The sequence below is a fragment of the Peromyscus leucopus genome, chromosome 1 (genome assembly GCF_004664715.2).
Source record: "Peromyscus leucopus breed LL Stock chromosome 1, UCI_PerLeu_2.1, whole genome shotgun sequence".
Lineage (NCBI taxonomy): Eukaryota > Metazoa > Chordata > Mammalia > Rodentia > Cricetidae > Peromyscus > Peromyscus leucopus.
The window spans coordinates 181,742,499-181,768,991 of NC_051063.1; the positions used below are offsets into that span (position 1 = coordinate 181,742,499).

The 26,493-nt window shown below is 38.3% G+C and overlaps 1 protein-coding gene and 1 pseudogene across 1 annotated transcript; one reads left to right on the forward strand and one right to left on the reverse strand.

Moving 5' to 3' along the window:
- Positions 1–3,660: 3,660 nt before the first annotated feature.
- On the forward strand, positions 3,661–4,596 carry LOC114710900 (vomeronasal type-1 receptor 4-like). Its single transcript, XM_028895192.1, has one exon. The coding sequence runs from the start codon at positions 3,661–3,663 to the stop codon at positions 4,594–4,596; it is 936 nt and encodes a 311-aa protein (XP_028751025.1).
- A 13,878-nt stretch (positions 4,597–18,474) lies between these two features.
- On the reverse strand, positions 18,475–19,408 carry LOC114710901 (annotated as a pseudogene).
- Positions 19,409–26,493: the final 7,085 nt, after the last annotated feature.

Genomic DNA, 26,493 nt, shown 5'->3' on the forward strand with positions numbered 1-26,493 from the left:
TGATTTCAAAAAATAAGGAGTCAGAACCACAGCTTATAAAAATGTTGGCTCCATCCCTCCACCCTCTGTATAGTAACTCCTGCCCCCAGAGAAAACTGGAAGGTGCTTCATCCATTTTCTCTTTCTGTAATCCATCATCAATTTCCTTTCAAAGTATACAACATGACCTCTTTGATCTTCTACTGAAACCATAGTCTCTCACCCTCAACTGCTAGTTTTTCTTGATTTCTTGGGCAGGTTCTTGATCTTCTTGTTCAAGATATTTCTAGTACTTCTGACACAGACTTTGGGTTTTTTGATCTTCCTCTTGGAGTTGATTGACCATGTGGGGATGATGCTGGACCACATGGTTCTGCTGAATATTTGATGCCAAATGATACTCAGCCTCTAGTTCAATCAGGCCATGGGCCATGCTGTAGTCCCCCAGCACAGCAAACTCTCCACACACTTCTGTTGAGCTGTGGAAACATGAATGGAAATATTGGTGAAGGTGTCTGTTTGTCCTCTTGTTCATTGTGACCTTGGTGTATGCCCATCCTGCTGGAAAGCAGCAGCCACTCATGGGCTCCAGACAATCTCCCTGGAGAATCTCCAGGGACTGTGTTTTTTGTAATGTTCTCTTTTTCTTTGAAATGAGAAGTTTCCTTTTTGAAAGGTATATTTATATGTAAACATACATCTATATGGATACATGTGCATGTGTGCTTATTTACATACACATATATGTGTTTATTCACACACATATATACATGTATTTTTACATATAAATTTGTGTGTGTATGTGTAACAATGATTAAAGCAAAACAGGCCAATATCCATAAGTTTAATATGGTATGTAGTTGTGTGTATGTAACTGAAAGGCATTATTGGGGTGATAGTGAAAATGATGTGATTATATCATAATTTCAAAAAATAAGGAGATGAGCGAGGCGGTGTTGGCGCATGCTTTTATTCCCAGCACTCGGGAGGCAGAGGCAGGGAGATCTCTGTGAGTTCGAGGCCAGCATGGTCAACAAAGCAAGTTTCAGGAAAGGCACAAAGCTACACAGAGAAACCCTGTCTCAAAAAACCAAAAAATAAATAAATAAATAAATAAATAAATAAATAAATAAATAAATAAATAAATAAAATAAGGAGATGGAACCACAGCTTATAAAAATGATTACCATCTACAACACAAATTAAATTGTATTTATATAGTGTTATTTCTCTCAGAATAAATAAACCCCAAGCAGAATGTTGGGAAAACAAGAGTGAAGTTACTGGTGTGCCGGGTGATATTTGCTACACTTAAGCAGATGTGAACCATTTTCCTACATATGTAATGACATTCACAGACATTGTCAGGCCACGAGACTCCTCATTCATCAACAAACATACCCAAATTTTTATTTCACCCTTTTTTTCTTCACTTTCTATTTTTTAGCTCTGGTTTTTTTTAATATTTTTATTTTTAATTAGCTTACAAAATAAAAAGTTTCCTTAAGGCATTTTCATACTTAATGTTTTGATTGGCCCAATCACCCCTTTTCTGAGCCCTCATCTTGGCTCACATTGTCCCATATCATTCATTCCTTCTTTCACTTTCAAACACATGTATAATAGTTTTACCCTCCCCCACTATTTTATCAGACCCTCTAATGTACCCTTTCTAGTTTGCTGGACTCTACTACACACACTCACTCCCACATAAACACATACTACTAAAAATTAGAACCTATGAAATCACATCTGGGACAGTCCAATTTGTCTTCCTGAATGTCCATGACATCACTTAATAGAGTAATAGTATTTTCTTCTGCAGCCATTCCTTACAGTGACCTAAAGTACCAGTGTACAGAGTAATTGAGACTGCAAGTGTCTGCTAGTTGCTAAGGTTGTGTCTCAACTCCCCACTCTGTTTAAACTTCTTCAGTTCCCAGATTTAAATGCCAATATTGCCCTAGTTCTTAATTGTCCAGCTGATTGTCCCTTCATGGCTGGTGCATGTGAGGAGCATCAGTGTCCTCTCTGGGAATGCTTGCTTCAGCCTGGTGCTGATTCACAGCTGCTACTATCTGCTTCTTCAAAGGGGACCTCACCCAATTTAAGAATGCTTTGAAGACACCTTTTCTCAGTGTCCTGACAGTTTCCTCCCAATGCAATGACCTCTTGGGATGTCTGATCTACTGCCTCTTTTCCTACCATTTACACTGTAGGCTTCTGAGTGGTGCCTGATTATCCCAGACACAATTTAATTAGAGATACTGAACATTTCCCCAGTACCTGCCATTCGTCAGATATTGTCCTAATCTTTAACATTTCCCCTGGCATCTTTTGACTATTTTTGTTCTATTGTACATTTTATGAGATTTCAATGCAATGGATGTCCCTACTTCTCTCACAGTGCTGCATGTACACCCATGAATGTGTGTCTATACACTGTGATTTTTTCATAAGGCCTAGCTCATAATTTAATGTAGGTTGCCACTTGAACCATCATTCAAGTATGTTTTATATTCTTAATAAATTTTTCTAATCTGTGACAAATATGGATAGTGACCCAAAGACCATTCTTCATGATCAAAGTCCAAATTCTGGGTCTGAGTTAAGCAGGCTTGGTGACTGCCCAGAGAGAAACACTTCCCATAGAGCAGCTTCTTCCAGATGTGTAGGTATTAAAGATATTTTCCCATTTCATAGGCAATGTGTCCAAAGGACAGTGTCGTTTCCATGCAGAAGCTTCTCTGTTTCATGAGATCCCATTTACTGTTTATCTTTAGTGACTGTACTAACAATGTTTTATTCTGAACATCTTTTCCTGTGCTAATGAGCTCAAGGCTATTTGCCACTTTCTCTTTGATCAGGTTCAGTATATCTGGTTTAAATTTAGGTATTTCATCCATTTAGTGTTGCCTTCTGTGCAGGGTGATGAAAATCATCTATTTGGATTTATCAACATGAAGATATCCAGGTTGACAAGCATAATGCTGTCTTTTTTTGATGGCTAATTCTGGTTCTTTATTAAATACCATTCGTCTCCCATTCCTCACAGATACACCATGATTCTCTACCAGCCCATCCTTCTGCCTTTTTAATGTTTTAACCCATAAAACAAAATTTGTGTTACCCATATACTCTTGGGAGTGTGATTATTTACTGGAGCATGTTTGATTTATTGGGGGCCCATTCCCCATTTCCTAGTATCTATCAGTTGTCAGTAGCATTTTAGTTTGGGGTGAGGATTTTCCCTGGGGCCAGGCAGTTTCCTGTCTAGTAAATCTCTGACTTTTACTGGTTGCTGGGAAGTTGAAATCTACTAGTGTATGTGCATTGAGGACACTATTCTGAATGTAGTTTAATCATTAAACCCTCTTACAAGTGCATTTGTGGATTTTAAACCAGCTATTAATTGTAAAGCATTGAACAATGGTTAATACTAATGACACTGCAAAGGTAACTTTTACCACAATGTCCCAGGTAATTACCTGTAATTCAAACAATAGGAAATCATTGAGACCTAGTGAACTTCTTACTATAAATACATTTTCACATTACTTACAGATATAAGGTGATAGTGTCTATGCAATACATTATGTGACATGCTATGAGGAAGATAGTCCAACTTCTATAACAGGTGTCTTCTGGATGTGTTGTGCAGTGACCCAGGACCATGACAGAATGGAAACCAGAGACTTGGCTGTAGGAATCTTCTTCCTGACCCAGACGGCACTGGGAATGGTGGGTAACTCAGCCATGTTTTTTTGTTTTATCATTGCTGACTTCTCTGGAATCAAAGTGAAGCCCACAGACCTGATTATCAAACACCTGACCTGGGCCAATTTCATTGTTCTTTGCAGAGGAATCCCACAGACCACTGCTGCTTTTTGTCAGACTTACTATCTAGATTATGTTTCATGTAAACTTGTCTTATATTTTCATAGAGTTGGCAGAGGAATGTCCCTGGGCTCCACATCCCTGTTGAGTGTCTTTCAGGCCATCACCATCAGCCCCAATAATTCCAAGTTGGCAGAGCTCAAGGGCACAGCCCCCAGGATCATTAGTTCTTCTCTGGGGCTGGGCTGGGCACTGCAGCTATTAGTATATGTCTGCATCCCTGTATACACAACTGATATATGGGGTGGAAAAAATGATACTGGAATAAAAGATTTTGGATTCTGTGTTATTATGAATCCTGGACGACTACTTGGTATACTTAATACAATCCTATTGACATCCAATGATGTCATATTTTTGGGACTGATGATGTGGGCCAGTGGCTACATGGTGTTTATCCTTCTCAAACACAAGCAGAGGGTTCAACATATCCACAGATCTCCATCTCCCAGGTCATCACCTGAGACCAGAGCAACCCAAAACATTCTTACCTTAGTAAGCATCTTTGTGTTTTTCTATGTAACCTCTATTGTCTTTACATCTTACCTGTCTGTCCTTGAAGAAACCAGGAGGCTGTCCAATGCAGGTGCAGCCATGGCTGCATGCTTCCCAGCATTCTGCCCCTTTCTGTTCATCAGACATCACGCCCCTGTTTTCAGACTCTGCAGCATCGGTTTTCATCAGACAATACACCGTGCTTATGTAGTCAGAGAGCACTAAAAGCTGTGCTGTCTGCATCCCTCTTTTTTTAAAAAAAATAAAGCTTGTTTTTATTAGGAGGTTTCCTATTCATTTTATGTACCAACCACAGATTCCCCTGTCCTCTCTCCTCCTGCCCCCCCCCAGCTTTCCTCCCCAGCCCACCCCCATTCCCACCTCTTCTAAGGCAAGTTCTCCCATGGGCAGTCAGCAGAGAGTGGTACGTTCAGTTGAGGCAGGTCTGAGCCTCCTCCTTTCTTCACCAAGGCTGTGCAAAGTGTCCCACCATAGGCACTAGGTTCCAAAAAGCCAGCTCATGCACTAGGGATGGGTTCAGATCCCACTGCCTGGGGGCCCCTATACAATTCAAGCCCAACAACTGTCTTGCCTATCCAGAGGGGCTAATCCAGTACCATGGAAGCTCCTCAGCTATTGATTCACATTTCATGAGTTTCCACTAGTTTGGCTAGTTGTCTCTGTACTTTTTCCAGTCGTTCTTGATATCCCTTGGTCATATATCCCTCCTCTCCCCCATTGACTGGACTCCTGCAGCTCCACCTGAGACTTGGCTGTGAATCTCTGCATCTGTCTCCATCAGTCACTGGGTGAGGGCTACATCATGACAGTCATGTAGCTGTAGTTATCTCTAGTCCTGCCTGGGCCAGAAGCCACTCAGAACCAAATAAACACACAGGTACTTATATTATTTAAACTTTTGCCTATTGGCTCAGGCTTCTTGCTATCTAGTTCTCATATCTTAACCCATTTCTATTAATCTATAACATACTATGTGGCTCCTGGCTTACTGGTACTTTACATCATGTTCCCCATGGTGGCAGCTGGCATCATCTCCCTGCCTCTGCCTTCCATCTCCTAGAATTCTCCTCCTTCTTGTTCTGTCTGCACTATCCTTCCTGCCTGGCTACTGGCCAATCATCATTTTATTTATCAATCAATCAATCATAGCAACATATATTTACAGCATACAGGACATCCCACAGCACAGTCAGGGTATTCAGGCATCTGATCACCAGAGTATGCCAGCTCAGGCACCCTCAGGACCATTGCCAGTAGTCTATGGTGGACTTATCCCTGTGGATTCCTGGGACACCCCCTACAAGCACTCTGTTTCTCCATATTCCCATGGTGTCTTCATTTATCATGGTATCTCTTTTTTGTTTTCCCACTCTGTTCCTATTCCAGCTCAAACCTCCTGCTCTCCTACGCTCTCATTTCCCCATTCCTTGCCCTCCATTACCCTCCCCTCACCCCCAGTTTGCTCATGTAGATATCATCCAATTCTCCATTACTGGGCAATCTATGTGTCCTTCCTAGGGTCCTCCTTACTAGCTAGCCTTCCTGGAGTTGTGGGTTACACTCTGGTTATCCTTTACCAAAAAACCAGGATAGCATCCTCTTTCTATTTCTCTTACTTTTTTCTTTTCTGTGAACACACTGTCAATATGAACTTTCCAAGTAGATGCAGATACTCTCCAAAGTTTTTTGTAATACAGTTTGTATTAGGAAGCACAACTCATTGTTTCCATGGAGACCATCACAGTAGCAGAGTTAATTAAGCTGTGGGGCTATGTGGGCTGTATTGATTTAGCTGGACTATGACTTAGGACTTTCAATCAACATTTTTACCTTCCATCCAAAGGTGAACCAGGACAGGTCTGCACCTCGATTCACATCCTAAATTGCAGAATCAAGTCCTGTTGGCTGTCAGCAAAAGAGAATAAATGAAAAATATCTAAAAGGTCAGAATGGCATGGTAGTGATAATGGTTATATGCCAAGTGTTGAGTGCTAAAGGGAATGTAGACTCAGTGGAAGGATGAGTGATAGGGTAGGAGAATGTGGAAGAATGGAGGTATGGGAAACTGCAGTTGGGATCTAAAGAATTAGAGAAGAATTGTTAAAAAATTGTTAGTGACAAATAAGCCAGAAATATATGCTGGGGTTTGAGGGAAGCATCTTCAGTGAATGGTATCGGTCTAACTGGATGTGTGCATATAGAAGAATGCAAGTAGATCCATATTTATCACCCTGCACCGAACTCAAGCCCAAGTGGATCAAAAACCCAAACATAAAGCCAGATATTAACCTGATAGAGGGGCAAGTTGAGAATACCCTTAAATGAATTAGTACTGGGGACAATTTCTTAAACAGACCACCAATATCAGAGGCATTAAGATCAACAATTAATAAATGGAATTTCATGAAGTTGAAAAGTATCTCTGTGGTAAAAGACACCATCAGTAAGACAAAACAGCAGTCCAAATAATGGGAAAAGATTTTCATCAAATCCACATCTGATATAGGGCTAATATCTAAAATGTATAAAGAACTCAAGAAACTAAACATCAACAAACCAAATAATTGAATTAAAAACATGCTCGACATACATAATCAGAGAATTCAAAATAGAGGAAGAAACATTTAAAGAAATGTTCAACATCCCGATCCACCAGCGAAATGTAAATCTAAACAATACTGAGATTCCAACTTATACTTGTAAGCGTGAGTAAAATCAATTTGACAGCTCTTGCTGGCAAGATGTTAACCATGGGAAATACTCCTCTATTGCATGTGAGAGTGCAAAATTGTTCAGTCAATATGGAAATCAATATGACAGCTCCTCAGAATATTGATGACCAACTCTTAGACATACACCCAAAAGATGACCCATTCTAACACAAGGACACTGGCTCTACTATGTTCCTAGTGGCTTTATTTATGATAGCCAGAATGTGGAAACAACCTAGATATCTCTCAACATAAGAATAGATAAAGAAAATGTGATATATTTACACAGGAGTATTACTTAGGTGTTAGACCAAATGACATCATGAAATTTGTTTACAGATGGAAGGAAGCAAAAAAAAATTATTCTGATTAAGGCAAACTTGACCCAGAAAGACAAACATGATGTGTAATCACTTATAACTAATGATTAGCTGTTGAGTAATGGATAATCATACAACAATTCACAGACAAAGAGAAGTTATAAAAAGAGGAGGGTCCTAGGGGGGATGCATAGATCTCCATGGAAAAAAAAGAAATAAAACAGGTTTTGTGAGTGGACTGTGGGCAGGCAGGGATGGGAACAAGCGAAATCCAATGGGGAAGAAAGAGCCAGAGGGGAGAGAATGTTGACAGACAACTAAAATTGGTGGCCATTTAGTGGGTGGTATGGAAATACAGTGCAGTATAAACATCTTGGAACCTATGAGGGTGATTCTAGCATGGATTACTAGTAATGGAGTATATGGTGCCTGAAACAGTCATATTCTGTAACAAGGCTAGAGTCCCATTTTTGGGTCTAGAACACGAACCCAGCCACAAAATCTACTACTTATCCTGCCCACAGCATGCACAGAGCCAGTGGTGATACAGAACTTCTTTGAGAGACCAAACAATGACTGGTCCAAATTGAAGACCAAGCCATGAGAGAAAGGCATTTCAGAGGCTGAGATCTCTTAATAGAGAACCTACTCAAGGAATGGCATTGAAATGAAAACAGCTTCCCAAAGACAGTGTTAGTGAAGCATCAAGACTGGTAAATGAATAAAGAAGAAAGGCTTCATTGTAGAATGCCTCTCCATGTACTTTGGAGAGGGTGAAATATAGGAAGGAATATCCATCACTTCTCATTCCTCCTGCTTTCTCAGTATAAACAGTATTTTGAGGTAACCAAATAGAGAATGAAAAAAAATAAGAATTCACCATTGACCATTTTTAAGAGAAAATGTAGAAATGATAACAGAGCAATAAATGACCTAGGTAATGATCACATGAGAAAGCTTACAAAGAAGGAGGTCTGGCAGGTGGAGCATGCATTATAAGGAGATGCTTAAAAGTGAAGACTTGGTAATAAATTGTCCCAGGGAAGGCTAAAAGGGTCCCATGAGCTAGCAGAATGATGAACATTACTACAAACAGTTTCTTTTCTTGTAACAAGATCAAAGGTAGGAAATGAGGAACATTTTTTTGTTTGTTTGGTTGGTTTTGGTTTTTTCAAGACAGGGTTTCTTTGTGCAACTTTGCGCCTTTCCTGGAATACATTTGGTAGCCCAGGCTGGCATTGAACTCACAGACATCTGCCTGATTCTGCCTCCCGAGTGCAGGGATTGAAGGCATGCACCATCACTGCCCAGTGGGGAGGAATATGTTTTAATGAAGAACATTAGCTGCGCTACAACTAACATAATGTGGGTATTGATTCAAATCACTTGAGTCCCTAGAAAAAGTGAAAAAATAGAAAAATATGGGCTAGGTGTTTAATTTTATACATATATATATATGTATATATGTATAAAATTGCTGAAGGTGAGTGAAACAGATCTGTGATCTATTCCAAAATCAGTGATATCCTCAGAAATGTTGGCATGATTATATGGGTGTGGCTATAATAATATCTCTCGAATTTTACAAGACTATTGGGTTGGTCTAGCATGGTAGATGAAAGATGAAATAGGTATGACGTCCTGGTGCTCAGACAGAAATCCCAGGTTTGTTTCTACATTTAATCCTGTTCTGGGGATAGGGAGACTGTTCAGTGGATAAAGTGATTGCAGCAAAAACAATAGGATTAGCATGAAGATTGCCAGAACCCATGTATATAGTAGTTCATGTGTAGAACCCCAGTGCTCCACTGGTAGCATAAGAAGAGATGAATATCAGAGACAATCTGCAAACTGGTAGGCTACATAGCAGCCATATTCTATGAAATTCCATTACAGAGAAGAACCATGAAGTAAGACATGGTTGTTCATTAGACAATGATATTTATAGACTTCACCCTAATCCCAGTGAAGTCAACAAGAATGAAGCTCAAAGTGAGCCTGATTTTACAGCACTCTTAGTACAGTCTGGGACAGGAAGAGGATCCAGTTTTTTTTAATAGAATAAAAAATGTAGATTTTATTAGATTCAATAACATACTCCTAAATATAACGTGGAGAAATCCTATCTTTACATATATCATTTATATGTCTTTTGCAGTCTGTTTATAATAACAGCAAAATATTAGAAATAATCGAAATACTAAATGTCTCTCAGCCAAGAATAATTCCAGCAGTCCATTCATGTGATAAATAGGATATATTAATAAAAAATTGTGGTGTCAAATTGTTTAGAAAGATATCACCCTTTAATTTATAGTTAAAGGGTTTTAACCTATTTTTAAATTATTCTTTGGGAATTCCATATCATGTTACCAAATTCTTTCCGTGTTGTTGCTATTTTTATTACATTGTTCTCTTACATTCAATATCTTCTGGATTTGTTTAGGAAATAAAAATGTTAATTTAAAGTCTTTTGGATGAGCAATCTCACATTCTCCTTCTGAGGATCAGGACATTAATTGTTGTCTTCATGAACCTGCAGAAAAGTAGAAACTGTAAGTCCTCCATGCTCTCTGATTGATTTATGCACAAACCTGAATGAGGAAAACCCTCAACCTAATGGTTTCCAGACCTACCTTATAGGACTTCTTTAAGGTTTAATCTTACATTTCTCTTTCCCTACTCACCCATCTGCTTTTGTTTATTTTTTTTTCAGGTTTCTTTTCCACATGATTCCCATTCCGTTTCCTTCTGCTCTTCTGGGTTTACTTATCCAGTGTGGCCTGACACTTCATCCCACCAGAACTCAATGTTGTGTGATCTTATGATTTCATCAATTCCACAGTATAGCTTATAGTAAACACTCCCTTTGAGTACAGAATAAAATAATGAATAAGTTCTCTAACTACTCCTATTCATCTCACAACACTTTTGGGGTCCCAGTATCTCTCCATTTCACTGTCCTTTTTTCTTCAAACAAGTCAAATGCATTTGATTGGTCTTTTGTTCTTTTTTAAAAATCTGTATGGGTAAAATGTAGAAAATTTCCACATTATTTTCCTGAAGATATTGGTTTTGTTATGATAAGCACGATATTTAAGTAATGCAGTCTGGTTATTGACTGTTATTTAGTGTGTAGTCTGGAGAAAGAGCAAATACCATTTACTTTAAAATTTAATTATCACATGCATTCTTTGATAATTTAATCAGTTGATTTAATGAAGTATATTCTCATGCATTAATTTGTATTATTCTGAAAAGTCAATTTGCCATTTTTATTGGTAGACTTCTTATTTACTAAAACTTACTGATGATTGTGAAATTTGTGAGGACGATTATAGAAAATTGTGTGTATTTTTCTGAGCAGACAAGCACAAATACTTATTAATCCCAGACTAGGCACTGAAGACAGATCAAAAAAATTTTTTTCTACCTTTGTTTAGTCTGATTATCCAATGACTTTAACTAGGGAGATTTACAAGAGTATGGTGAGAAGTGATGTTGGAACATTTTATATGGTGACATAAACAAATGTATATTCATCCTAAGGAGGGGATATCAGTGTTAGAAGAAAGTAATACCACCTAGGTCTATTCATTCAGGAGTATGTTTGAAGGGTTATATATGGAATACAGGTGAGTGAAGGCACCTGCAATTTATAAAGATTCATCCCAGAGTGGGCACTGGTTCCCACTGGAAATATGACCTCTATCATCATCCACCAACTTTACAGAAACTCCACCGAGATAATCACCCATCTCTGAAAAACAGTGTGTTGCTTCTAGAATGTTAGAGAGGGTCCTTGTGAATCTTGTGAATTCCACATTTCCTGGGTTTTCCAAATTTTGTGAGATTCTGTAGTCATATGTGCCTCCCTCCTCCACACAAAAGGAAATATTTCAATGCATAGACTATACCCACACAAAGCATATAAATAGGGTGAGTGAAGATGTGTGCACCTTCTCAAAAATCAGTAATCACTTGCGTATTGAGGAACCTGCCTGACTCCATTTTCAAAGCAGGAGCCATTATGTTGTATTGCTAGAAATACGTTTTCATTTACTGTAAGATCTGAGTTCCTCTCTGCTTCCTAGAACCTGATCTTCCCCAAACCATGACCTTGACTTATTTTTGATAATGCCTTCACCTTCCCTGACTCTCCCTTACCCTCCATGAACCATCTTTAATCACATGGTGACCACATGATTTTTTTAAACTTGAGATCATTTGTATTTCTTTATTGCACCATTGTCTCTCTTTTATATAACTACTTGTGGTTTTACTCCTTAAAAGGGGACCAACAAATGGATTCCTTGCAATTATCTTTTACCCAACTAATGAGGCAGTTGCTGGCCAGTTTGTGGATGTTCCCCCGATAAAGAATCAAGCTTACTTCAAATTTGTCTTAAATTGTGGTAGTGGTCTTATTCTCACCAATGGGATTAACAATATCCTAGCATGTTGAGGATTCTTCTTTTACACATTGTATCTCCTTCCAATTTTTAAGGGAAAAAATTTGCATCCAGTGTTTTACTATCTGGTTTGGACAATCACAGATGTTCTGTAACGTAACATGATGTTCCATGTGATATTCTGGCCCTGAAATGATCACAAGGATGCTGAGCCTAAGGTTAATTTTCTGGTCAGCATTAAAGAGAAAGGGTATTTAAATAAACAGGCAAAAGAAATGAAACAAACAAACAAAAACACTAGAAATTTGAAAACAAGATTGCATTAGCCTCATCTCCAAAAGAATTCAATTTAAATATGCTTGGGTAGAGAATGTGTTCAGACCAAGAAGCCCAATGTCTTAGTAAGATCACTGTTCTGCCCTTCATGCCTGTGGGTACCCACCAATGTGCATAGGAGCAAAGGAATTGTGACTTTGTAATGATTATAGCACCTACATGATTGATTAAAGCAGTATGCAATATAAGATTAAAAATATATGATCAACACTAAATAAATTTAGAAGATTATAGATTTGATTATAATGGTAATTATTACAAAACAATCATATTTATTATATGTCATTCTATATATATATATATTATTTAATTAAGTAAATATCATTATATGCTTAATTATATATGTAATTAAAGCAAAAGAGACTATGAATTTGAAAGACAGCTGGGAGACAAGGAAGTCATCCTTGCCCAGAAAGAAAGAATCAAGCAAAGCCTGGCATCCCTATGGTGGTATATTTTCTTTCTTATAGAATATTAACTACATAAAATAATGAATCTCAACATGTATGATCACATCCATGGCCAGCTCAGACTTTACAAAGCAAAATTCTAAATCCAACATCTAGAATATGCCTAGGCATGTTGACAGGTATTACTGTGTCTTAACCTAGGCATGAATGGAACTTTGATTCAGAATAAATGTTGTTAGTGCCATGTGCTCTCTGAGGCACAGTGAGTGCTTTTTAATATAGAAAAGTACCTAGGATCTGAAAAAAAGTTCAGAGGTTTCACAGGGTCATTTAGAAAGCATTGTCTCAATCTACCATCTTTCTACCACTGTGACTTTCAGAAATCCAGTATACCTCGACATACCTCAGTAGTCTCAAGTGTTTCCTTTTTCCACCTTACAAACTGAGTTTTGTTAGTTTGGGCTTCTTAGCAGTGACCTTCACAGACTTCAGTCCACTGTCAAGCATCTGTGTTTCCCATTCTCTTGTTTTGTTCATCCCAAATGAAATACCTTTGACTAAACCCTATGTCCTCTGTATTTGACTCTAAATGCTCTGTCTCTCAAATTTTAGGCATTTTCCACTCCTCTAGGACACTAATACATACTCCTGACACCTAGAGTCTTTGTCTTTTGGGAGCATTTTTATCCAACTCATATTCACAGGTGTTCTCTCTTCCCTAGTTTCCTTCAGGTTTTTGTACTCCTTCATCCATCATCATATCTTTATCATTCTTGCAACCTATCCCTTTATTGATATGGCTCAAATAGAAAATGCTTTCCAAGGACTTGGGTTTTGCAGGATATACCCCAACTATGATATTATTTAGAAAAATTATGGATAGTTTTGAAGGTTAAACATAACACTAAGTGGTCAGTATGCATGTGACTCATGTGTTTCCTATTCATGTGTCCTAACCCATGGCTGTAGGCTTGTAGTCCATAGTCTTTATTATGATGAGATATTTTACATGTATCTCTTGACACTCCATGGTATTTATGATGAAGGAAAGCTGGATTTTGTTAAAATTATTTCTGATGCCAGGGTTGGCAAACTGGTTGTTTCCATAAAATCTATCCCCTCATAGCTCATACAACACCATGGGAGGAAGAGTGTAAGAGCCAGAGTGCCACGGACTGGCCCACCGGGAGTACCACGACCGTAGGAGAATCAGGGCTTGGGTAGTCAGGAAGGCAAGGATTCGGTGACTGACAGACAGACAACACACTCAAAAGTGGTTTGAATCTGCTGCAATTTTACTTCTGCAAATCAGTAGTTTATATACAGAAAAGAAAACTATCAAGTCATACAGGGAACAACAAGAGCTTGGCAATAATTCAATTACATCATCTTTAAAAAACATCAAGCACACAGTTATTAATTGGCGCTAGACATATCCTTTCACTCACAAGAACTTTATGACCCAAAGAGCAGTCTGTGTTTTTTAAACTTAGTACAGTTCCTAGACTTGTGTAGGCTTCTTGCAGCTGTGTCCTTCATCTTTATCTCAGCCACTCGCTAGTTTATTATTCATTTTTACTTTTCTGGTTCTCATGACCCATTTAGCCAATTTGGATGCTGCAGATCCTCCCTAAGTCTTTCTTCAGTTCTTTACCATATATCTCTTCTAATATAAAATCTTTTTACCTGCTGGAATATGGACACTTGTACTTTTACACCTGTAAGGGGAAAGGGTTCTGCTGTAGTCCTTAAGTTTTCCATGCTGAACTTCCTCAACAGAGGGGCCCACTATCTGCCTCCTATGAGATAATGTTTTCTGCCATAAATCACTTTAGTTGGGATTCCTAAAGGATTCCTAGTGTGTGAGTGTTCATTCCCTAGAAGTGCCTGAACTATTATACTTTCTACTATCTAGCAGCTTGAGGCTTGAGGTCTTTAAGGAATAGTTCATTCTGCTATATCTAAATAAGGTCCATGTCCAGCTTCCCCTTTCCTCCATAGTTCACAACCCAAGCATTCATTAATTTTGGCTGTGTTTTATAGATTAATTAGAACATTATCAGAAAAGCAGTTATACAGAACCATAGCCCAGAGAGCTCATGATCTGTGAAGCACGTCTCCTTTGAGAAGGAGGCATAACACGGACACTCTGCCAGGGACCTCCAGGGAGATTAGTCCTGTGGGACACGTATCTCCCATCCACTATTATTGACATAATTGTTCATGTCACACGGACGACACTGGAGTTGGTGTGGCACCAGAGGGGCTGGATGACACAAGGAGAACAAGGCCCTGTAAATCAACTGTGCAAAGATCACATGAACTCATGGAGATGTAAACCATAAACACAGGGACTGCAAGGGTCTTCATCTAGCCATATATATATATATATATATATATATATATATATATATATATATATAATAGCTTTCAGTTTAATCTTTTTATAAGACTCCTGAGTATATGAGTGAGTGGGACTCTGATTCTTATGCCTTCTCTTGGGATCTTTTCTCTTGTTGGCTTGCCTTGTCCAACATCAATGGAACTTTTTAAAAAAATTACTTATAAATGCTCAGCCAATAGCTCAAGCTTATTATTAACTATCTCTTTCATTTTAAATTAACCCATATTCCTTATTTATGCTCTGCCACATGGTGGTACCTTTATTAGCATGGCACTTTCATCTCCTGCTCCCTCTGCCTCTGGCTGGTGACACCAGATTACACCCTTCCTCATCTCATCATTCTCTATTTGACTGTCCCACTTAACTTTATCCTGTTGAGCTATTGGCCAGTCAACTTGTTTATTAAATCAATCATAATGACATATATTCACACAGTATACAGAAGGATTATTTCATAGTACAAATACATATGACATATATGTAATATGCATCCACATCGTTAAAAGTGCAATGCTGATAGGTACAAACAATTGGGTAACTGGGCTATTTTTCTTTTTTACTATTAAGAAATTTCTGTTCATTTTACATACCAACCACAGGTGCCCCTCTCCTCCCTCCTCCTACCCCCCAAAATTCCTCCACAACTCACCCTCCATTCCCACCTCCTCCAAGGCAAAGCTTCTCATAGCAAGTCAGCAGAGCCTGGTACATTCAGTTGAGGCAGTTTTCAATGGGACTTTTTTATTTCATTATATTTTATCCTGTCATGTATTGTTGTTGTATCTTAGATGCCTGTTATTTCCTAATGAAAGAAAGGAATTAGATCAGCATGGGTGCAGAGGTGGAGAGGGACTAAAAGGAGTAGAGGGAGAAGAAGCTGCAATCATGATATATTGTACAAGAAAAGAATCTATTCTCAACAAAAGGGAAAAGAAAGAACATTTTGTGGCATCAAATAAGAAAAGCAAGGGTTATCTGTTTATGAGTCCATTTGTGTGATCCATTACATTTACTGCAATCACTACATCTTTGGAAAAAAATTATGATACAATTTTATTTTAAACTAAAATCACTTTATTGTAATGAACTCACAAATAAAAGCACTAAAGAACTACAATGAAATAGCCACTCAATTTTTGCCTTCGAATACTTGCCCAGTACCAAATTCAGTAAGTTTCCATTTTCTTCAAAACAGTTAGAATAGCTATGTTGAAACCATGGAGCTTTGTTTAGGGTTTTACGCTGTCACTAGCAATCACATTTTGATATCATTATCCACCACAGAATGGGAAAAAGGCTCTATTGCTCTACTTTCTAAACGTTATACTAAAGACATACTCACCCATTTACATATGCACCTTTGAACATTATAAGACAGGAACTGCATATGAAATAAAACATGTGATTTGTTTTTTCTTTCTGAGTTTGGGTGACCTGGCTGAATATTATCCATTATATATCCACCAATTTTCCTACAGTTTTTGTGATTTCATCTGTCACTCTAGTAGACTAGTAGTCCATTATATATATGGACAAAATTTTGATTATAGATTAATCTCCTTGTGAATATAGAGGTCTGCTGCAGGTCATTAAAGAATATACAGCAGATGACAACCATTATTCTACACTTCGACCTACCAAATGAATATCTCTGTGTTGGGGAGCCTCACTAGGCAAAGTCCATGAAGGAATACCATTAAACATAATCCATGGTGTGGCCCCACTAGGCACAATCTATGGGGAAGTCCCACTAGGCAAAGTCCATGGAGTGACTAGATGTGGATACTGATTGCTTTCTGTCTGTAACTTTGTCATGTGCCACTACCTTACCACCCTGAATAAACAGTTAGCTGGACTTTGAATTTTGTTACAAAAAAATGAGTTTAGGAATATGTGTGGAAAATACATCACTGAGAGTGTGAGTTACGTCTTTAATTGTTATCGATTAGGCTAGTTCTGTAAGCAAAAAGAACTGGCACCTAAGTTGTTGCATGCCAGACTTTTTTAAACTCCTGGGAACTTGCCTTTAAGTACTTCATCTCCAGGGTAACAAGTCTTATTTTGAACTTGCTAAGGTCTTTAGCTAAAGGCCTGGTTGTGAAAGTGTATTTTATTCATCAAAATAAGAATAAGTCATCCTTCTGACCAATTACTGACAATTGTGCCCAAAAAGTATAAAACACACTGCCAAAATGCCATGGAAAGAACCCCAAAGCTCTTCTTTTTGGGGAGATTAGGTGGTACCACATGAGAAAGTTACAGACAGAAAGCAATTAGTATCCACAGCTAGTCACCTCACAGACTGCCTCAAGGGCCTACACCAGGGACTTCCCTATAGACTGTGCCTAGTGAAGCCACCCCATGGATTATGTTTAATGGGATTCCTCCATGGACTTTACCTAGTGGGGCTCCCCATCACAGAGTTATTCATTTGGTAGGACAATCAGTAAAATGCTGGTTGTCATCTGCTGTATACTCTTTAATGGCCTACAGCAGAGGAGGGCTCCATTACTTTGCTATAGTAAACAGAGTAAACATGGATGTGCATATATTTCTGTGGAAGGATATGGAGTTCTCTGGTTATTTGCCCAGGAGTGGAATAGCTGGGTCATATAGTAGTTGTTTTATTTTTACTTTTTAAAGGAACCTCCAAACTGATTTCCATAAGGACTATACTAATTGGCTTCCAAACTCTTTTGAAGAAGACAGCATTATACCCATGACAAACTAGACAACAACACCACAACAAAGGAATTTTACAGACTAATGTCCCTGATGAACTTTGATGCAAAATTTGTCAAAAAATCTTGGCAAAAAATTCAAGATAATATTGAAACTGTCTTTCATTCCCATCAATTTCTGTATGAAGGCAAAAATATTGATCATATTTTTCCCTAAGTGTCAAGGAAAGATACTCTTATCTGAGACAGTGTTGAGGATTATTGCTATAAGCTTCAGCACAAAGCAAACTGATTGTCTCTCACGGAGCTGTCAGTAGGGTATATGGGATGTAATGGCTGAAGAAGTTTCCTGGTACTAATGGAGACTAGAACAGTTGTGAATGAACCAGGGCCTCCTGAAGCAAAACTTCACGGCTAGCCATGGGTTCCATTTCCTAGGCAGTTAGACAGTTAGTGGGATGACAAGCTGTCTGCCAAATGTCCAAGCACTCAAGATGCGCTGGCACAATGAAAGCCAGAAGTAGTGCAGCTTTTATGAGAGATTTTTTTTTGCAATTTCCTTTGTACATCAGTCGGACAAAGGGAAGCCAAGAAGGTGTAAGATAAAGAGTGAGATGGTCCTCATGCAATGAGATGAGCTCATGCAGGCTGCTAATTAAACCATCTGACAAAACTTCCTGACACATCATTTTGATTAATAGTTAAAAGGCAAGATCCTTAACTTTCTGTATTGACTTTGTGAGGGTGATGGGTGAGTAAACAACCAGATACCACACAAAACATATCATTTACATATTTAAAATAAAAATTACTGATTTTTATTCCTTATCCAGATCAAACTGAGTCTAGGTACCATGCAGTGACGATTTATAAGAAGAAAGGGTCCAAAGCAGGGAAAACACAAAGAAGTTAAGCAAGTGATGTTCACAAGCCACCAATTGTGATTATGCAAAAGAGCAACGCAACCTTGTAAGATTGAGGAAAGAGTATAAAAAGCCAGAAATGTACATATCAGGATCAGGATCTTCTGTGTAACTCTGGACTCAGGAGAGTTTCTATTGGAATCATGAGTTCTATGGATGTATTGAACCTTCTGCTTGTGTTTATATAGAATGACAATCATGAAGCCACTGGAACAGGCCATAAGAACAGAAAAAAAGACTTCAGGGCACACTACTAATGCTACATAGATCGAGTCATTGATTTTGTCCTGTTCATCAGTTGAACAGTATCCAAAGTCTCGTTTTCTTGTCACATTTTTAATATTACTTTTGATAATTGGGTACACAAAGAAAATGGTATTTATCAACATATATAAGACCCAGAGGATGGCAATGGAGCAGCCAATGTTCTTTGAAGCTTTGACTTTGGTATCCTTACAGCAGGATTCCTTGTTACTGATGGTGATGGCTTGGAAGACACTCAGGAGGCAGGTGGTGCCAATAGACATACTCCGTCCAATTCTTTGAATGTACAAAATTAATCTGCATCCAAAGTCATTTAAAAACTGCTTCAATGCAAAAGTTGCCATTGTGTGTGCCACACCTGTAGAGAGAATGATCATGGTGTTGGCTGTCATTAGGTGCATGAGAATCAAATCTGTGGGCTTTAATTTACATTTTCCATACTGGACTAGATAGTAGTAAAGTACAGAGAAATTTCCCAGAATTCCAATTGTAGTCTGTGACAAAAAAAATTATTCTGATAGCCAGATTCCAGAATTCCATTCTGTTATTGGGCATGATTTTTTCTAGATAATGGCCAAAGCCTATTCTCTGGTCAAATGAATGAAAAGTGTTAGTAATTCAAACAGCCTATAGAGAAGATACAATCATAAAGTTCCTTATATCTCAGAACTGCCATCTCAGACTAGATTACATAACAAGACTTTCATAAAGTCAATGACAGAATAAATTATTACTTGCAATGCATACTACCTTAGAGGCTGCAACTGCTCCCTGAGACAGATCCCACCCATGATGATTGCACTAAGAGGTGAATCTTTGTACTTATAGTCAAACAACCCAGCCTCTAGGCATTGGGCCCAGGGACACAACCTTGTGCACCACACCACCACCCATTGCAGTCCCAGTTTCAGGCCCACAGGCAGGTCTCTTGCAGACAGGTCAGATTACCACCATCCCACACCAGACCCTGTAACCCACAAGATTCTTCCCTCCCAAACCCACCCACCCTCTGAGACTGCAGCTGCTCCCTGAGACAGAGCATACCAGTGCCATTTAAACATACCAGTGTTTCCCTTAGACATCGAGTCCATCAGCACTGATTGGAACAAGAGCTGGGATTAGAACAAGAGCTCTAGTGGAAACGCATGAACTGTTGACCAATAGCTGTGGAGCCCCCATGGGACTGGACAAGTCCCTTTGGATAAACAAGACAGTTGTTTAGCTTGAACTATTTTGGGGGCCCAGAGAATGGGATATCAGGATCCATCCTCGGTGCATGAGCAAGCTTTTTGAAGCCCAGTGCCTAAGGTTTGACACTTTGCAAAGTCTGGATGGATGTAGGGGGAGAGGCTTGTACTTGCCTCAACTGAATGTACCATGCTCTGCTGACTCCCCATGGGAGACCTTGACTTAGAGGAAGAGGGAATTGGGGTGGGTTGGGGGCAGCAAGAAAGAGACAGGGAATCTGTGGTTGGTATGTAAAATGAATAAAGATTGCTGTAGTGGGTAGCCATTCCAGCTTTAGTATGGATGTTCCAAACCCCATTGAGGCTTCAGTAACTATCACGCCTGCAAGGCAGGGCCAAGGGAGGGCCCTGAATACCCGAGATTGCGATGTGCCGCGCTCTATATTCCTGGACCCTGGATGGTGGAGGTTGACCAAGCAGAGCTCCAGAGAACACCACTGGACTGTGATACACGTTCCCCAGACCCTGCAACCTACCTATCCCTTCATTTGTAAGTTGTGCCACTAATAAACTTTCCTTTTAACTATGTGGCATGGCCTTAATAATTTCACCAATATAGATCTCATCTATCTCTCTGTCATTGGGCAATCCTCGTATCTTTCTTGGGGTCCTGTTTTCCAGAGGAGGTGAGCTGGGGGGAAGGGGAGAGGGGCGGGAGGGGGGAGAACAAGGGAATCTGTGACTGATATGTAGAACTAACTTGTATTGTAAAATAAAAAAATGAAAAAGAAAAAAATAATTTCACCAATAGATTACTTAATAATAAAAAATGATGAATAAAAAAAGAACAGCTCCCATTGGACCATGAGTATCAATATGACCAGGAGAGGCTCCCTCAGACACAAACATTGCATTACTGAGTGGAGGAAGAGATAGGTAGATGCCAGTACAAAAATACAGTCAACAACAAAAAGATCAATATGCACCATCAAAACCTAGTGGTTCTATATCAGGAAGACCTGAATATCCAAACACAGTCAAAACAGAAGAAAATGACCATAAATATGACTTTAAGAAGATGATAGATGCCTTTAAAGAGGAAATGAAAAATTCCACTAAATAAGTAAAAAAAAAATGAGAGAAATCAATAAATCCCAAGCCAAGAAAAAGCCATTAAAGAGGTGAGGGGAATAATTGAAGATTGAAAAATTGAAGTAGAGACAGTAAAGAAGACACAAAAACTGAAGGAATGCTGGAAATGAAAAAAACTGTGTAAATGAACAGAACTACAGAAGCAAGCATAAAAATCAGAATGCAAGAGATGGAGGAGAGAATTTCTGGTGTGGAAGATATTATAGAAGAAAAAGACTCATCAGTCAATGAAAACACTAAAGCAAACAAAGTCATAACATAACACATCCAACATTTGTGACACTACAATAATGAGGACAGAAGAATGAGAAGAATACCAACTCAAAGACACAGAAAACATATTCAACAAAATCATAGAAGAAAACTTTCCCAACCTAAAGAAGGAAATGACTGTGAAGATATAAGAAGCTTACACAACATCAAATAGACTGGATCCAAAAAAAAAAGTCCAATCGTCAAATAATAATCATACCACTAAGCACATAGAATAAGGAAAAAAAATATTAAGAGCTGCAAAGGAAAAAGGCCAAGTAACATATAAAGGCATACCCATGCTAGGTGTGGTGGCCATGCCTTTAATCCCAGCACTCGGGAGGCAGAAGCAGGTGGATCTCTGTGAGTTTGAGGCCAGCCTGGTCTACTGAGGGGGTTCCAAGAAAGGAACAAAACTACACAGAGAAACTCTGTCTCAAAAAATACCAAAAGTAAATAAATAAATAAAGGCAGACCTATAAGAATAAAACCTGACTTCTCAATGGAGAATCAGAAAGAGAGAAGGTCTTGGACAGTGGTTATGCTGACACTAAGAGACCATGGATAGAAACCTAGACTATTATACCCAGCAAAACCCTAAATCACCATAGACAAAGTAAACAAAATATTCCATCATAAAACTAGATTTAAGCAATACCTATTCACAAACCCAGTCCTACAGAAAGCACTAGAAGGAAAAATCCAACCTAAGGAAGTTAGATAAACCCATGAAAATACAAGCAATAGATAATCCCACACCAACAAATACCAAAGAAAGGAGACACACAAGACTACCACCAAAAAATAATGGGAATTAACAATAACTGCTCATTAATATTCATTAATATCAGTGGTCTCAATTCACCTATAAAAAACACAGGCTAACAGAATAGATATGAAAACAGGATCCATCAGTCTGCTGTATACAAGAAACATACCTCAACTTCAGAGACAGACACTGCCTCAGAATAAAAGGCTGGGAAAAGACTTTCAAATCAAATGGACTTAAGAAGCAAGCTGTTGTATATTCCTAATATCTAATAAAATAGACTTCAAACAAAAATCAATCAAAAGATATCAGGAAGGATATTACATATTTATCACAAGGAAAGTCCACCAAGATGAATCCTTATTCTGAACATTTATGCCCCAAATACAAGGGCATCTCTATTTATAAAATAAATATTACTAAAGCTTAAATCATACATCAAACTCAATGCACTAATAGTGGTAGACTTCAACACCCCATTCTCATCAAATAACAGGTCAGCTAGACAGAAACTTAACAGAGAAATAAGGGAACTAACAGACATTATGACTCAAATGTATTTAATAGATACCAACAGGTATTCTACCCTAACACAAAAGAATATACCTTCTTCTCAGCACCCCATGGAACTTTCTCTAAAATCAACCACATGCTCAGCCACAAAGCAAATCTCAATAGATACAAAAAATTGGAATAACCTCCTGTATTTTATCAGACCCAAATGACTGAAAGTTAGATTTCAACAACAAAAATTACAGAAAGCCTACAATCTCAGGGAAACTGAATAATGCCCAAATGAATAACCAATGGGTCAAGGAAGAAATAAATACATAAATTAAAGATTTCCAAGAATACAAGGAAAATGAATGTACAAAATATCCAAGCTTATGGTACACTATATACAGAAAATTCATAGTACTAACTGTCCATGTAAAGAAAATGGAGAAATCTCTTACTAGTGACTTAACAACACACCTAAAAGTTCTAGAACAAAAAGAAGCAAACTCAACCAGGAGAAATAGACACCAGAAAATAATCAAATTGAGGGCTAAAATCAATAAAATGGAAACAAAGAGAAGAACACAAAGAATCAACGAAACTAAGAGTTGATTCTTTGGGAAAATTGACTAGATAAGCCCCTATCCAACTTAACAAAAAGTCAGAGAGAGACAGATACAGAGACAGAGACAGAGAGAGAACCCAAATTAACAAAATCAGAAATGAAAAGGTAGACATAACACACAATGAAGAAATCCAGAAAATCATCCAGTCATACTTCAAAAACCTGTACTCCACAAAGTTGGAAAATATGAAAGCAATGGACAATTTTCTGGATAGGTACCACATACAAAGTTAAATCAAGACCAGAGAATCTATTTAAAGTGACCAACAACCCCTAAGGAAATAGAAACAGGCATTAAAAGACTCCCAAACAAAACAAGTCCAGGACCAGATGGACTCAGTGCAGAATTCTACCAGATTTTCAAAGAAGAGTTAATACCAATACTCTTCAAAATGTTCCACACAATAGAAACCAAAGAAACATTACCAACCTCTTTTTATCAGGCTACACTTACCCTGACAAATACCCTGAAACCACAGAAAGATGTAACAAAGACAGAATTACGGACCAATCTTCCTCATGAACATTGATGCAAAAATACTCAGGAAAATATTGGCAAACCAAATCCAAGAACACATTAAACATATCCACCATGAACAGGTATGCTTCATCCTGGGGATGCAAGAATAGTTTAACATACAAAAATCCGTCAATGTAATACACCATATAAACAAACTAGAAGATAAAAATGGTCATTTTATTAGATGCTGAAAAAGCCTTCCACACAATCCAATACCCCATCATGATCAATGTCCTAGAGCCATCAGGAATTCAAAGAATATGCCTAAACATAATAAATGCAATTTACAGCAAGTCGACAGACAGTCAGTATTAAACTAAATGGAGAGAAAATCAGATATTCCACTAAAATCAGGAACAGGACAAGGCTGTGCATTCTCTACATATAGTACTTGAAGTTCTAGCTAGAGCAATAATACAACAAAAGGATATCAGAAGGATGGAAATTGGAAAGGAAGTAGTCAATATTTCTCTATTTGCAGATGATATGATAGTGTGCATAAGTGACCTCATAAATTCTACCAGGGAACCCCTACAGCTGATAAACTCCAGTAGTGTGGCAGAATACAATATTTACTAAAAAAATTAGTAGCCTTCCTACATCCAAATGACAAATAGGCTAAGAAAGAAATCAGAGAAACAATAGTCAAAAATAATATAGAATATCTTGGCATAATTCTAACTAAGCAAGTGAAATACCTGTATGATAGGAACTTAAGTCTCTGAAGAAAGAAATTGAAGAATATATCAGAAAATGGAAAGATCTCCCATGCTCATGCATAGAAAGGATTAACATAGTAAAAATGACAATCTTACCAAAGGCAATCTACAGATTAGATGCAATCCCCATTAAAATCCCAACACAATTCTTCACAGACTTGGAAAGAACAATACTCAAATATATATTGAAAAACAGAGAACCCAAGATAGCTAAAAGAATCCTGCACAATAAAGCAACCTCTGGAGGTATCACAATCCCCGACCTCAAGCTCTACTATAGAGATACAGTAATAAAAACAGCTTGGTAGTGGTATACAAACTGACATGTAGACCAATGGAGTAGAATTGAAGACCCTGACATTAGCCCACACACCTACGATCACCTAATTTTTGACAAAGAAGACAAAACTGTACAATGGAAAAAAAGAAGGAATCTTCAACAAATGGTGCTGGCACAAATGGATGTCAACATGTAGAAGATTGCAAATATATCCATATCTGTCACCATGCACAAAACTCAAGTCCAAGTGGATCAAAAACAGCAACATAAATCCAGTTACACTGAACTTGATAGAAGAGAAAGTAGGAAGTAGTCTAGAACTCATTGGAATAGGAGGCTACTTCCTAAATATAACACCAGTAGCACAGACACTGAGAGGAAAAAATAATGAATGGGCTTTCTGAAACTGAGAAGATTTTGTAGGGCAAAGGTCATGGTCAGTAAGACACAAAGGACAGCCTACAGAATGGGAAAAGTTCATCACCCACCCACATCTGACAGAGGGCTGATCTACAAAATATATAAAGAATTCAAGAAACTAGACATGAAAACACTGAACAGTCGATTTAAAAATTGGGCTATACAGCTAAACAGAGAATTCTCAACAGAAGAATCTCAAATGGCTGAAAGGCATTTAAGGAATTTCTCAACATGCTTAGTCATCAGGGAAATGCAAATCAAAATGTATCTGAGCATGCTCAATTATATTCATAACAGCATTATCTGTAATAACCAGAACTTGGAAACAATCTAGATATCCCTTAACTGAAGAATAGATAAAGAAAATGTGGCACATATACACAATGGCATACTACTCAGCAGTAAAAAAAAAATGATATCTTGAAATTTGGAAGCAAATGGATGCAACCAGAAAATATTATCCTGAGTGAGGTAACCCAGACTCAGAAGGACCATCATGGTATATACTCACTCATAAGTGGATACTAGACATAAAGCAAAGGATTACCTGACTACAATCCACAGCTCCAGAGAAGCTAGCTAACAAGGAGAACTCTAAGAGGGACACATAGATAGCCCAGCAAAGGAGAAATAGGTGAGATCTACATGACAAAACTGGGGGTGAGCAGGTAAAATTGATGGCAAGGAGTGAGGGATGAGAACATAAGGAAGGAAGGAAGGTTCAAGCTGGAACAGGGACAGAGTGGGAGAGCAAGGAAAGAGATACCATGATAAACTAAGACATCATGGGTATAGGGAGAAACATTGTGCTAGAGTAGTTTCAAGGAATCCACAAGGATGTCCTTACCTTAGATTACTAGCAGTAGTCGAGAGGGTGCCTGAACTGGCCTACTCCAGTTACCTGATTAGTGAATACCCTAACTGTTTTCATAGAGCCTTCATCCTGTGACTAATGGAACAGATGCAGAGATCTGTGCCTGGGTGCCAGGCTGAGCTCCAGGAATCCAATCAATGAGAGAGAGGAGGCATTCTATGAGCAAGAGATATTGAGATCACAACTGGAAAACATACAGAGACCGCCAGCCAAACTAGTGGAAATCTATGAACTGTGGACCAATAGCTGTGGAGCCCCCATGGGACTGGACTAGGCCCTCTGCATAGGCAAGACAGTTCTTTATCTTGAACTATTGGAGGGCCTCCCAGAAGATGATGTTTATG